Genomic DNA, 14157 nt, shown 5'->3' with positions numbered 1-14157 from the left:
CATAAGAGTGACAATGTCACTCGACCCTGACCTTGCCCAACTCGGAGCAATAGGGGAGTGAAGCAACAACGATACGGACACATGGACAAAGTAAGCACGCGAGGAGAGTACGGTCATGCCTCTGCAAGTTCTGAAAGCAAGGAAGTACGAGAAGTGGATGCACCGCGCCTGCAGGCTCTGAAGACCTGACCAAGGGTACGCTGCAGCCACTACTTCTGTAGCTTGGGACCACCTAACACCAGATAAGAGTACGAGGCGTAAGACCACATCCCCTGCACCTATAACTTGCAGCCGGAAAGTGACACATTGTCCCTTTGGGACCACCATGTACCTCAGGCCATTCGAGCCTATAAATACCCCCTTTCTTAGATATAAGAAGGGGTTAAAAAATCATTCTTGTAACCACTATATTGAAAGTAATAGAAAGTTTTTATTTTCTCTCTATTTTGAGATAAACACTTGAAGTTGTATTTTTATCTTCTTCTTCATCTTAGTTCTGATTTTGTAGTCAAGTTTGATTTTTTGACCAGCGAGTTCGTTGACGAGTTCTCACCGTCAACACATTCTTGGATACAACTTGCGAAAAGAAACACAGAAATCTTGATAGATTTTAAGAGGTAAATGTTTCTATTCATACTTTTATTTCTATTTTTTTTTTGAAAGAACTACATGTTCATTGATTAAGAAAGTCGATGGAAATCACAGGGGGATTACCCTCCCCTTGATACAAAACAACTAATTCGCTAGCGATTCTAGCATTTTTAGCAATACCATCCGCCAAAGTATTGAAACTACGGTTAATAAAAAAGAAACGAACAAACAGAAACTCTTTCATTACATTAACAATAGAATAGAAAATGCTAGACACCTTCCAATCATGGGTCCTTTTCCTTGCATACACATGTGGAGATCCTGAGCATGATATGATGATAATCACAATTAAGTTTCCGATGCACACCTAATTTAGTACCATAAAACCAACACATCTTCCATCAATTTTATTTATTTTTTCTCTACATCATTTAGATTTGATATATTTTATTTATTTAAATATATAATATTAATATACATATATATAAAAAAGAAAATTTAAAAGTAAAAAAGTAATAGAAAGTTTAAAATAATAAATAATGGTGCTTCACATGTAAAATAAAAAATCATTGCACGATATATTTTTTGATAAATTTGAATATTTTTTTCTCTTTCAGAGAAAGATTAAACATCTGTTATGAGTGCTCTTAAATTGACTTTTGTAATTAATGGTTATTTATAAATTGTAAATTCCCAAAAAAAAAGTTGCGTGTAATTTTTTTTTTAAAAAAGTAATAGCATTGCTATGGGACACCAAATTATCTAACACTACTATAAAGTATCACCCTACAATTAATTAACAATTCTGTATAATCTTTGAGACTTAATATTAAATTGACTAATTAGTAATCTTTCTCTCTGAATTTTGACAAGTAGTAAATTGTGCCTCCTGAACTTTTTTGGCCGTTAAAAATTTCCCTTGAACTATCGAGATTGTTAAATTTAAAGACTTTTGTCTAATTTCATTTAATTTTACTGTTTCAGTGATTGTTTATGTACTAAACCATGCTCCCCAAACTTTGATATCTACCAAATCATGCCCCTCAAACTTTGATATGTACTAAATCATGCCACTTGAACTTTCATCCATGTTAGAATTTTCTTACTAAAATTAAACAAAAGTCCTTAAATTTAACAATCTCAATAGTTCGGAAGGAATTTTTAATGGCTAAAAAAGTTCAGAGAACACGATTTACTATATGTCAAAATTCAGAGAGAAAAATTACTAATTAGCCTATTAAATTACATCAATAACCATATTACACCTTAGAAGAATGTTCTATAGTACCTTTAGCATTTCTCAAAATAAAATAAAACTAACACCCCAACGTATCCTCTATCTTGTAAATAATAAATTTCTATTCTATTCTCATATACAAAGCCAAAACATTGAAAATAAAAGAGCACCAAACAATGCCAATTAGCCGAAGGGTTTTCTTTTACAACATTAGACCTGCATTCCAAACTTTTGAATGGACAATTTTTTTTGGCTATTCTTTTGGATGGACAATTGCAGGCTACAATTTACAGATCTTGAGATGAGAGAGAGAGAGAGAAGCAGAAGGGTTTTGATTTTGGAATCTTGGAAGGAGTCCCAAACAAACAAGGGATCTTATTCAAGATACTGTGGAAATCTTGCTCAACTTGCATTCCCAGTCTTGGATATAGAATCAGCCTCAGCAGCAACACAAAATACTATGTCATGAAACGCTTTCTTTGGATTTCTGTAATATCATTCTTTACAGCTCTTAATTTGCCTTTGTATTGTATTCCTACATCACAGAGAACTTGTATCTTAGAAATGTCAAAACTGATGATACTTATCATAACACCTTAATACTAAAATATTCAGCAAAAAGATTAATGCTCAAATATACTTATCTAATTCGTAACAATGTTGTAAATGCCAAATCAATAATCTTCCAAATGATTGTATTGCATATAAATATAATCACTTACAGTTAAACTTTTCTGGCAAGGAATCGAATGTTCTTTTCTTCAAGCTTTTTGCATCTCATGTTACTTCACTAGACAAAGTACAACATTCAAAATCCTGCTGAATCCTTCAATTAGGCACAATATGCATCCATTTCCACAGGTTTTAAGTATGCCTGCAGGAATAATTATCTCTCTCATAGAAGCTTCGAGAAACCATTCGCAGTCATCAAACCAAGCCTCAATAAGCTATTCCTAAAGAGTCTAGTTTCCGTCAGGCGTCTCTTCTTGTTGCCAATGTATATCCTGGTCAGTTGGAATTTGACAAGATGGGTATCATTAGAAACTTCTAAATCTTTTCATTTAACATGTGGACGTTATATGTGATAAAGAGAAGAAAACCATGTCTATATACAATTAAGAAAAGAAAATAAGGAAAAATTGAATTGAAGAATCAAGGAAATTATCAATAGAAGTAAAATTTCGCATTCTTTTACACACCACAAGGGAAAAGAACCAGATAATGAGAGAGGACGGCTGACAAAATCAACTGCTGGGATACTATATCAGGCCTAAATTGGAAAATAAATTCAAGCAAGGGGGAAATAAGCCAAGAAGTCGTAACGGAAAGAAGCCAAACCATGTGTAAGCAGTAAGCAAACCATTCTGAACAAACATCAGACACTAGACCTTAATCAAATATTTAATTTCAAGATGGCACATCCAGTCATAAAAAAAAAAAGCCAATTTCTCAGCTAATTACAAAACAAAGGAGCAAAGGATGCACAAAGCTTCTAGTGGGTGCTTGCCTAAAAGCACAACAATGAGCAAACGAAAACCATCACATAAAAATTTCTGCACGAGTTTGTTATTGAAATAATTAATTATATTAATAAAATTTTATTCTCATTTAGAAAAAAATTAACTTTTCAAGAATACAAATATTAAGTCAAGAAACTTGAAAAACGCATAATGTGGTAACTTGAAAGAAACAATGAATTTAGCAATCTAGAAAATAAAAAGACAAACCATTTTTTGTATGCTGTCTGATAATTGAAGTGCTTCATCCCACATGTTATGTTTGGTGAGTCCTTTAATGAGGTGAACAAGAGTACCTAGGTGTGGAACTCCACCACGTCTTAACATATCAGCGAACAGTTCAAATGCCATGCCAACCTTACTTGCATTTGAAAGGCTCTCAATCAAAGAACTGTACATGTTGTTGCTTAAAGGGGTTAATGGTGTTGATGGTGAAATCTCTTCAAACAACTCCAAAGCCACTTCGAGATTTCCGGCCTTCAGAAAATTATCAATCAGAATACTATATACCGAAAATATTGGCGCTGAATCAGAATGACCCATCTCATTCAAAAGCCCAAGAGAGACTAGGAACTCTCTGCTATAACCTTCAATAACCTTTTGGTAGCTTGCCATATGCTTCGGCCAATATGTTTGTTTCATTTCATCCAAAAGTTCATGCGCCTCGTGCAAGCGGCCCACAACACAGCAATGATTAATTAAAACTTTGTACGTGATAAAATTTGGAGCACAACCCTTCAAGCTCATCTCTTGCAAGAGTTCGAGGCACTTGTCAATTTTACCAGCTTTTCCAAAACCATCTATCATTGCAGTATAAGTCACAACATTTGGGTGACACTTTTTTTCCTCCATCATTAACATAAGCTTATAGGCTTCATCTAGCTTGCCCACTTTACACAAGCCATCAATCATCTCTGTATAGATAACAACATTGGGGGTGCATGAGTTTTCTAGCATTTTAGACAATACTTTCAACACAAGATCCAATCTTTTATCCTTAAACAGCCTATCAATCAAAGAACCATAAGTGTATATGGTTGGACTATAGCCATGCTCTGACATCTTTGAAAATACATTCTGTGCTTCATCAAGCTTTCCAACCTTGCAAAATCCATCTATGAGAGCATCATACACAATTTGGTTAGGTTCACAACCTCCTGCAGACATAGCACCTAATAAATCACGAGCCTCTTTGACCTTATGAGCTTTGCACAAACCATCCACCAGAGCTCCATATGTGAAAACATTCGGTTTTTCTGAACTGCAATCCCCATTTCTGAAATAAATATCCAAGTCAGGGATGTCAACATTACCTGTCATTCTTTCATAAATTAGACAAGCTTTTTCAGTTTCACCAGCTTTACAATGTCCATCTATCAAAGCTGTATATGTGACAACATTTGGGGCACACCCTTCTTTTGACATCATTTGAAATAGTTCATCTGCATTGGACACCTTCTTAGCTTTAAGGTATGCATGTATAAGAGCAGTAAAAGTAACCACATTCGGGGAACAACCATTTAGTATCATCTCATCAAACAAATTGTGAGCCTGTTGAACAAGGCCAGCTTTACAAAAATTATCAATCATAATAGTATACGTATAGACATCAGGAACAACATTGTTCTTTTTCATTTCTTCGAACAATGAGAAAGCTTTTTCTATCCTGGTGGAGTTGCACAGAAAACTAATCACCTTATAGTATGTACTAGTATCAGGAACAAAACCCTTGCCTATCATATCATTGATAACACTGAAGGCTTTCTCAAATTTTCTGGCACCACAAAGACACCTAACGAGGTTACTAACATTGACCTTATTTAACACAATCCCTGCATCAAGCATCTCACTATAAGCATTTTCAGCCAAATCCAACAAATCTGAACTGGGTAATTCTTCTTTGCTACAGATACCCCCAATCAAGATATTATAAACAACATATCCAGGCTGACAACCACATTTTACCATATTCTTTACCAATTTATAGGCATAATTGTAATCTTCTGATCTGCAGTAAGCATGGATTAGAGAATTAAATATCTTAGGACTGGGATAACAACCTTCCGCAATCATCATATTAAGAATTCTCTTACATCTACCAAGCTGTTTTTTCCTTAAACAGCCACAAAGCAAAATCCTATAAGTCACAACATTAGGAATGCAAGAGCTAGACCGCATTCTGTTCAAGAAGTCCATAGCTTCTTCAAAAAGGGAAGCTTCACACAACCCAGATATCATTTTTGTGTAGAGAATTGTATCAGGCATAAACTCTTCCTTCTCAATCAAACTGAGGGCTTCCCTCCATTTCCCAACCTTGCAAAGCGCATGGGCAAAACAACCTAACGTAAACTCATCCATCCTAAACCCCAAGTCCCACATCTCCCGGTGAACCAACTGTGCAGTGTCCAACCGATTAGCTGTTGTGAATACTTGAACTAACGCATTGTAAGTTGCTCTGGTAGGTTTGTACCCATAATTCTTAAGCCTCCCCATTTCTTCAATTGCTACATTCCACCACCCATTTCGGCAATACTTCCTAATCAAAACATTGAGCAACTTACCAAAAACCTCTCTGTCATCACTCTTAATTTCTTGAAGAAAACATTCAGGTATTGCACGCTTACCATCACACTTCAACATCTCTAACAATGCATTGTACACAGGAACAGTGTGACTATACCCAATTTGGCGACCGGCCCAGATGAAAAACTTGACACCCAATTCAGGGTTTTGTACAAGATTCAAGACATCAACCACCAAACTTTCACTCAACTTGTCCCTATACTGCCTAAGAAATCTCTGAGTCTGGTGACCAAACCCGTCATTATTCTCTCTAATGGCCGTGGAAATACAAAGAGCCTCACTGGAAAACTTCGCTGACGCAATCTTACCTTCGGAAGAGCCAGAATCAGCAACATTGGAATCCAACGAGTCACGCAAGAAAGCAAACTCGTGAGCTGAAAAGGACTCCAGCGCCAAAGGATCTTCCGGGTCGACCAACCCTTGAAGATCATCCGGTGAAGAAGTGGAGAGGGGCCTGGTGGCGAAGGGAGTGGAAGTGGTATGGAATGGGGTTCTGGGAGAAGAAAAGAGGAGCAGTGGTGAGGGGTTTTTGAGAATTGAGTGAAAGTGAAAGAGTGTGTTAAACCCTCTTTTTTGCATCATATGAAAGGTTTTGTTGGTTAGAGAAAGTAAGAAGAGGTAAGTAATAGAGTATACTCGTACAAGTTTGATATCACAGTCGTCGTCTTCATCAGTGGTCGATAGCAGTTGGGGCGGCGGGAAGACAAGGTAACGCCCCTGTTCACAGTTCATCCATTCAAGTTTCAATATACTTTTAATTATTATTTATGTTTCGTCGAAATACCAAACTTAAAACTTTAATTTTTAGAAAATTATAAAAAGACCACGAAATTTAAAAAGGGAAAAAAAAAAATATTAAAGCTGTTCAACAAAATTTACAAATCGTCCAACCCGAATAAACTGTCCAAATCAAATTGAATAAACCGACAAAAAACACAACTCGAATAACTTTACGAAAAATTCAACCGTCCAATGAATATATTAGACACGTTGAATATTATTCTAACCCGCCCGAATAACCCGAATATACCGAATGAACCGATTTATATATTTTTTTACTAAAATTGTCTATAATATAATATATAAATTGCGTTTAATAGTTAAACTACATTTAAAATTTGTATTTTATGGTGTTTAATTTGAAATTTAGAATTTATAGTTGATAATTTGACTAGGGTTGTTCATCAAACTACTTAAACCGCTCAAACCGCCCGCACCGCACCGTACTGTCAAAAAAATACGGTTTGAAATTCTTTTCGGTGCAGTTGCGGTTTGAATTTTTCCTAAATTGCGCGATGTGTAACGTGCGTGCCAAGATGGCACGTTACAAGCAAGGTGATGCCCACAAGTTGGCCAAGTGGTGGCACATGTTAAGGTGCATGCTGGTGGCATGTTGATGCTTAATTTGTACGGCAGTGGCATTTTCGTAAATACCTTCAACATTGTCCGGAATGGGATGGGACTTGGTATTCGCTATTTATTTGGGTCTAGAAATACAATAGTACAATCGAATTTGAGAAACTCTGTGATTTGGTATATGGTTTGGCCATATGTCTATAGAGCCAAAATCATGTATGTTCTTGGTAGAAGGCTAAAAGCTTAGAATGCTCTTTAAGGGGGGACCCTGGTGTCAGCTCTCCACCACCCCCTGACACCTTGGTGTTAAGTGAGATACTACTAGTCAGTGTGACTATTAGGGCAGGCATATGAGGACCACGAGGGGTTTCATATGTCTCCATGAGTTGGAGTACTCATGGACTTTATCGGGCCAACCTGGTAGTGCGTCTAAGAAGTTGCCAGAGATTAACGGGTACGTTTCCATTAGCTTTCTGGTATGCCGCTTGCACGAGACGTGGCCTAAACCTCCAAGAGATGTTGTGGTGCACCTTGGCCACGAGTCTCAACACGAGATGACACGTGTAATACCCTAGGATTAAGAGAATGGATTAGCAAAATCCTAACTAGTTAATTATGTGTTATTGTGAAATTATATTATTATATAATTTAATATATGAGAATTTATTTGAGTTATAACATGTTAAGGCCCCGTTGGTGAGCCAGGAGAATTTTAGTAATTTTGATCCGAGATGGGTAAAACTGTGAATTTAATTTATTTACGTGCTTAAGAACTATATCATTATATAGTATATATGTTGTGTCCTTTTTCAAGTGTGTTCTGACAGGTTGGAGCGGTATAGTCACAATTAGGTCTTTCGGGCCGAACCGGGTTCGGGGCCGAACTATAATTCAGGGATTAATTATTGGCATTTTAAATATATCTGAATAATTTGAATTTTTATTTGAGAAGATTTATGTTGGAAAGGACATTTTTACCCTTGTTTGATGAGTATTTGGCAAATAAAGATTGAATTTTCTAGTTTTCCTCTCTCTCTCTCTCTCTCTCTCTCTCTCTCTCTCTCTCTCTCTCTCTCTCTCTTTCCCTCCCTCCCTCCTTCCCTCAACCTAGCTTCTATTTGTGTTTTTTTGCTATAGATTGGATTCAAGCTTGAATTGTGTTATTCTTTGGAGCTAGTGTGATTTGAGATCTTGAGGTAGTTTTCATCTCTTTTTGCTTTTAATTTGTTGCTGAAATTGTAGTAATTCAAGCAGGTTTTATATGATTATGATCTTGAGATGCATGTTGGTATTTGTTTGGATGTTCTTGTTGTTTTGAGCATGCTTTGTGCTTGGATCTTTCGAGTTTATTTTGGGATAGGTTTGAACAGAATTTAAAGGATTTTACTTGTGTTTTTATCCTGTTATTGAGCTCTAAAATTAGTTGTTTGAGGCATGAGTTCTTGGCTTGATTGTGTAAGAATTTAAGGTAGGATTATGTGGAATTTAGCTTTGTGTTGGAGCTTAATCTTTGTGTTATTTAATCTGAGTTTTGAGAGTTTTATTGATGGATTTGATGCATAAAATTTGTATTTTTAACTCTCTAATATTTATTGACAACTCTACTTTGTAATTATAGAGTTTGATTAAGCTTTGGGTTGGTTTTGGTGTGTTTAAACATGGAGATTCGTTGCTGGTTTTTGAGATAATCTGGGTTTGGAACCCAAGGGCCGCGGCCCAGCTTTTGGGCGCCGCAGCCCGCCCCCTTATTTTTGGGCAAATTTGAAGGCAACTTTGAATGTTCATAATTTTATGATCTGGACTCCAATTCAGGAGTTCCATATACCGTTGGAAAGCTCGTTCCGAGCTCTATGTGAATATTTGTGTTTTGAATGCCAAGTATATACTTTATAAATGTGGAATTAGGGATTAACCCTATATGTGTAAATCTCAAAATTTGTGACTAGGATTACTGACACTTGGTTAGGAGCACCATGAGATTTGGAATCTCTACTATTGCGGGACATCAGATAAGACAGTAGTTAGCACATAGAGTTATGCGCGGTGGTGCCTATATTGGAAATGTTATATGTGAGTAATTAGTAACCAGGATTAGGGTTATTACCTTAACATGAGCGGTTTAACAACCTAGGGTTATTACCCTAGTGATATATGATGTGTAAATGCTATGCCATGTTAATTATATGAGTATGTTAAGATTTAGGATTGTGTGTTCAAGGCATAACCAAGTTGGACTCGGTAACTAGAACCGAGATGAACTATTCTAAGGCCTTATTGTAATTAGACGTGTGAGCGTAACACGTAGGTCTATGTTACATAAACATAAATAGGCGTGTGAGTGTAACACGCAGGTCTGTGTCATACAGACAAAGATGAAATGACATTATTATTACATGATGAGTTATTTATAATTATTGATATATTGTACTATCTAGCTGGGCTTGGCTCACGGGTGCTCTACTGTGCAGGAAAGGGTAAATCTATCTCTAATCAGCCATGAGTGCAGGAGCTAGACGTTGTATGTACATTTTGGGCCACACTAGACCAAGTGGGTTGGGATCTATCAGTGATGATTTCTGTAACTCTGTTTTGCCGCTTAGGTCGGCTTGTGGAAAAAGACTTGTAATAATATTTTGTAAAATATTTTTGGGATCCCGAGACATACAACTTTTGTTGGTTTGTAAAGTTAAAATTATTACAAGTTTATTTTTATTCTTTTTGCATTTAAAGTTTAATTTCCGCGCTTATTTTATTAGTAATCCCGTCTAGGGGATATGGGTTTCTTAATTATCTTGGGTAGTGTGCCTAATAGTTAGGGCGTTACAATTTGGTATCAGAACGCCAAGGTTTTTAAACTTCCTGTAGACCGCCTGAACATGTACATTCATCGTCAGAGACAAGCTCGACTCATGGGACATTAAGTGTTGAGAGTAAATACTTTACTGCTTATGTGATCGTTTAATTACCACTTTCCATTTTAGGCAGTATGCAAGCATCTAGAGTATTTATGTGATATGTGATGTCATGCTTAAAATGTTATATATTAAGTGTATATTTATATGGAGTGAATAGTTGAGTTAGGGTTTAAGGCAATATGTGCATAAGTGTGGTATTGGTGCTTAACTCGTTGGGGTTGTTGATTAGAGGGGTACTTGTAAAAATAGACCCTTCGCAATCATCTAGACCACAGAGTGAGCAAGTAGAGCCTGGGGTTGACCAAACCAATCCATCGGCACCGCCTGCACCTTCGCAGAATCTAGGGATAATGCGGGGGTTGGCAATGCTAATTCTCCTGCCGGCTGGCAACAAATGTTTCAAGAAATACGATGTAATACCCTAGAATTAAGAAATGGATTAGCAAAACCCTAATTAGATAATTATGAATAATTGTGGAATTATAATATTATATAGTTCGATATATGTGAATTAATATGATTTATTATATGGTAAGACCACGTTGGTGAGCTAGGGGCATTTTAGTAATTATGACCCGAGGAGGGTAAAATGATAAAATTAAATTTAATTACATGCCTAATAGAACTATATTATTATATAGTATGCATGTGTTGTCTTTTCAGGTGTGTTCTGACAGGTTGGCGCGGTATAGTCACAACCGGGTATTTCGGGCCGAATTGGGTTCGGGCCCGAAATGCAATTGGACTGAATTAATTGGCATTTTATTTGATATTTGATAATTTGAAATTTAATTGGGATTTAATATGCTTGGAATGACAAAATACCCTTGTGAGGGTGAATATGGGTGTTTTGGCCCTAAGGGCATTTTGGGCATTTTACTTTTATTTACTATGGTGTCGTTTGGTAACGCTTTTGTTTTCTAATTTTTTAATCACAAAATGAAAGTAAAATTTTTGTTTTTAAAAATTTTTCTTTTGAAAAATAAAAATGCGTTCTGTAACCACTTTTGTTTTTCAATTTGAAACACAGAAAACAAAAGTGTGTTCTGTAAAGTTCAATTTCATTTCAATTTTTTGATTTTATTTACGTCGGGTCTAGGTCCAGAGTCGGATTTGGGTTCAAGCCAGAGGCTGGGTTCAGCGCAAGGGCCGTGGAGGGATTTGGGTCCGGGTCTGATCGAAGTCCAAGATATTGATTAAGAAAAAAAACTATTTAAAAAAATATTGAAAGTGATATTTTTTGTTTTTAAAATTTTGATTCTCAAATAAAAAATTAAAAAGTAAAAATATTTTTATAGAACATGTTTTTGAAAAATATTTTCACTTTTTCAATTTTAAAAACAGAAAACTGATTAAAAAAGTGTTACCAAACGGTACCTATGTTTATTAAAATTGATTTTTGAGATAAAGGAAATCAAATTTCTAGTTGTTTCATTCTCTCAAAACCAACCCTCTCTCTCTCTTTAACCCTCTCTTGTTTTTCAATTCAAATTGGTGAGGAATAGCTTGAATTGGACTTGGATTCTTGGTGAATTAGTGCTTAATCTTAGCTTGAGACTTGAGGTAATCTTTACAGCTGTGAATTTAATTGTATCTACTGAATTTTTGATTGTTAGAAACACATAATTTTGGCATTGATGAAGATGATATGCATAGGTTGCATGAGGTGATGTTCTCTTGCTAATTTATGTGAGTTTTGCTTGAATTCTTGGTGTGATGGGTGTTTAAGCTCTAGATGGAATTCTAGGGTTTCTCCCTTATCTTGAATTCAATTGTTTGTTGATATTTGTTGCTGGAAAAATGTTTGGGAAGGTTGGAGCTAAGCTCAAGTTCAAGAACTTAAGTTTTGTTAAGTTTGGAGCTTGATTTTCTATGCTTTTGGACAATCTGAATTTTAGATTTAATATTGAAATTGATGCATGAAATATGTTGATTTGAGCATCTATTAGTTGTTAGCAACCCTATTTGATGGTTTGGAAGTTTGGTTGTGATTTGGGATTGTTTAGTTGAGTTTTTGGGGTTGATTTTCGTGTTTTACTGCTGGTTTTCTGGGTTTTGAACCCAGGTGCCGCGGCATGGTATTTAGCATGCCGCGGCGCGCCCTTTTCTTTCTGGGCAGATCCTTTTTGCAAACTTCAAATAGCCATAACTTTGTGATCTGGACTCCGATTTGGGAGTTCTATATACCGTTGGAAAGCTCTGTTTGAGATCTATCTGAATATCTAAATTTTAAATGCCATGTGAATATTTTATGAAAGTGAAATCAGGGGGTTCAACCTATTTATGAAAATCTCGGATTTGTGTGACTAGGATTACCGGCACCTGATCGAGAGCACCCGTGGATTCGGAATCTCTGACATTGCAGGACAACAGGTAAGACAGTGATTAGCACGTAGAGTATGCACATTGGCGCTTATATTAAAAATGATATGTATGATTGTTTAGTAACCGGGATTAGGGTTATTACCCTAATATGAGCGGTTGATGGCCTAGGGTTATTACCCTAGTGATATATGCGTGTAAATGCCATGCCATGTTAAATGTAATGAGATTTAGGGATTATGCACTTAAGGCATAATCAGGTTGGACTCGGTAACCATAACCGAGATGAACCATTCTAAGGCCTTATTGTATCCAGACGTGTGAGAGCAACACGTAGGTCTACGCCACGTATATATAAATAGATGTGTGAGTGCAACACATAGGTCTACGCCACGTAGACATAAATAGGCATGTGAGTGTAACATGCAGGTCTGTGACACACAAACATATGAGAATGGGATTATTGTTTGAATATCATGATGAGCATATTATATTTGTTATGATTTATACTATCTTGCTGGGCTTGGCTCACGGGTGCTCTACTCTGCAGGAAAGGGTAAGGCATTAGCTGATCAGCCATGAGTTCAAGAGCTGGGCGAAGAATGTACATGTCCGGGCCATATCAGACCAAGCGGGTTAAGGGTCTACCAATGTTGAATTTTTGAAACTCTATTTTGCCGCTTAGGCCGGCTAACTGAAAGAGACTTGTAATAAAGTTTGTAAATATTTTTAGGATCCCAACTTTTGTAAAGTTTAAATTATTACAAGTTTTATTTTCATTCCGTTTATTGCAAAAGTTTAATTTCTGCGCTATTTTGATTAGTAATCCTGTTTAGGGGATTAGGGTTTCGTAAATAACTTGGGTAGCGTGCCTAATTATTTAGGGCGTTACAATTTGGTATCAGAGCGCCAAGGTTTTTAAACTTCCTGTAGACCGGCCGAACATGTACATTTGTCGTCAGAGACAAGCTTGACTCATGGTGCAGTAAGTATTGATAGTAAATACTTTACTGTTTGTGTGATCATCTGTTTACCGCTTTCCATTTTAGGCAGTATGCAAGCATCTAGAGTATGTATGTGTTATGTGATGCCATGCTTTAAATGCTATTTGATTAAGTGAATATTTATATGAGGTAAATAGATGAGTTAGGGTTTAAGGCATTAAGTGCGTAAGTGTGGTATTGGTGCTTAACTCTTTGGGGTTGTTGATTACAGGGGTACTAGTAATGGACCCTCCGCAATCATCTAGACCACAGGGCGAGCAAGTAGAGCCCGAGGCTGCCCGAACCGATCCACCGGCACTGCCTCCACCTCCGCAGAATTCGGGGGATAATGCGAGGGTTGGTAATGCTAATCCTCCTGCTGACTGGCAGCAGATGTTCCAAGAAATGCGAAGTATCATACTTCGTCAAGAAGAAGAGTTGCAACAATTAAGGCAACCGACTGCCCCAGTTGATCAAGGGTTACCACCAGCACCTGTGCCAGTGGTGGGTAACCAAGGGTATATTATGCCACATTGGGACTTAGTGTTTGAGTGATTTGTGAAGCTGCAACCTCCGACTTTTCTGGGAGGTATTGACATTATAAAGGCTGGGTAGTAGATGAGCACTGTTACCCGTATCCTCGACAATATGGG

At 36.7% G+C, this 14157-nt stretch overlaps 1 protein-coding gene across 1 annotated transcript; it reads right to left on the bottom strand.

Moving 5' to 3' along the window:
* Positions 1-1813: 1813 nt before the first annotated feature.
* On the bottom strand, positions 1814-6787 carry LOC115723479 (pentatricopeptide repeat-containing protein At1g06710, mitochondrial). The gene is made up of 3 exons (XM_030652971.2): positions 3556-6787; positions 2551-2832; positions 1814-2363 (listed from the first exon to the last, which is right to left on the bottom strand). Exons 1-2 carry the CDS (start codon positions 6658-6660, stop codon positions 2791-2793), a joined length of 3147 nt encoding a protein of 1048 aa, XP_030508831.2. The 5' UTR covers positions 6661-6787; the 3' UTR covers positions 1814-2363; positions 2551-2790.
* Positions 6788-14157: the final 7370 nt, after the last annotated feature.

The sequence above is a fragment of the Cannabis sativa genome, chromosome 9, assembly GCF_029168945.1.
Source record: "Cannabis sativa cultivar Pink pepper isolate KNU-18-1 chromosome 9, ASM2916894v1, whole genome shotgun sequence".
Classification (NCBI taxonomy): Eukaryota; Viridiplantae; Streptophyta; class Magnoliopsida; order Rosales; family Cannabaceae; genus Cannabis; species Cannabis sativa.
This window is presented reverse-complemented; position numbering and strand designations above follow the sequence as displayed.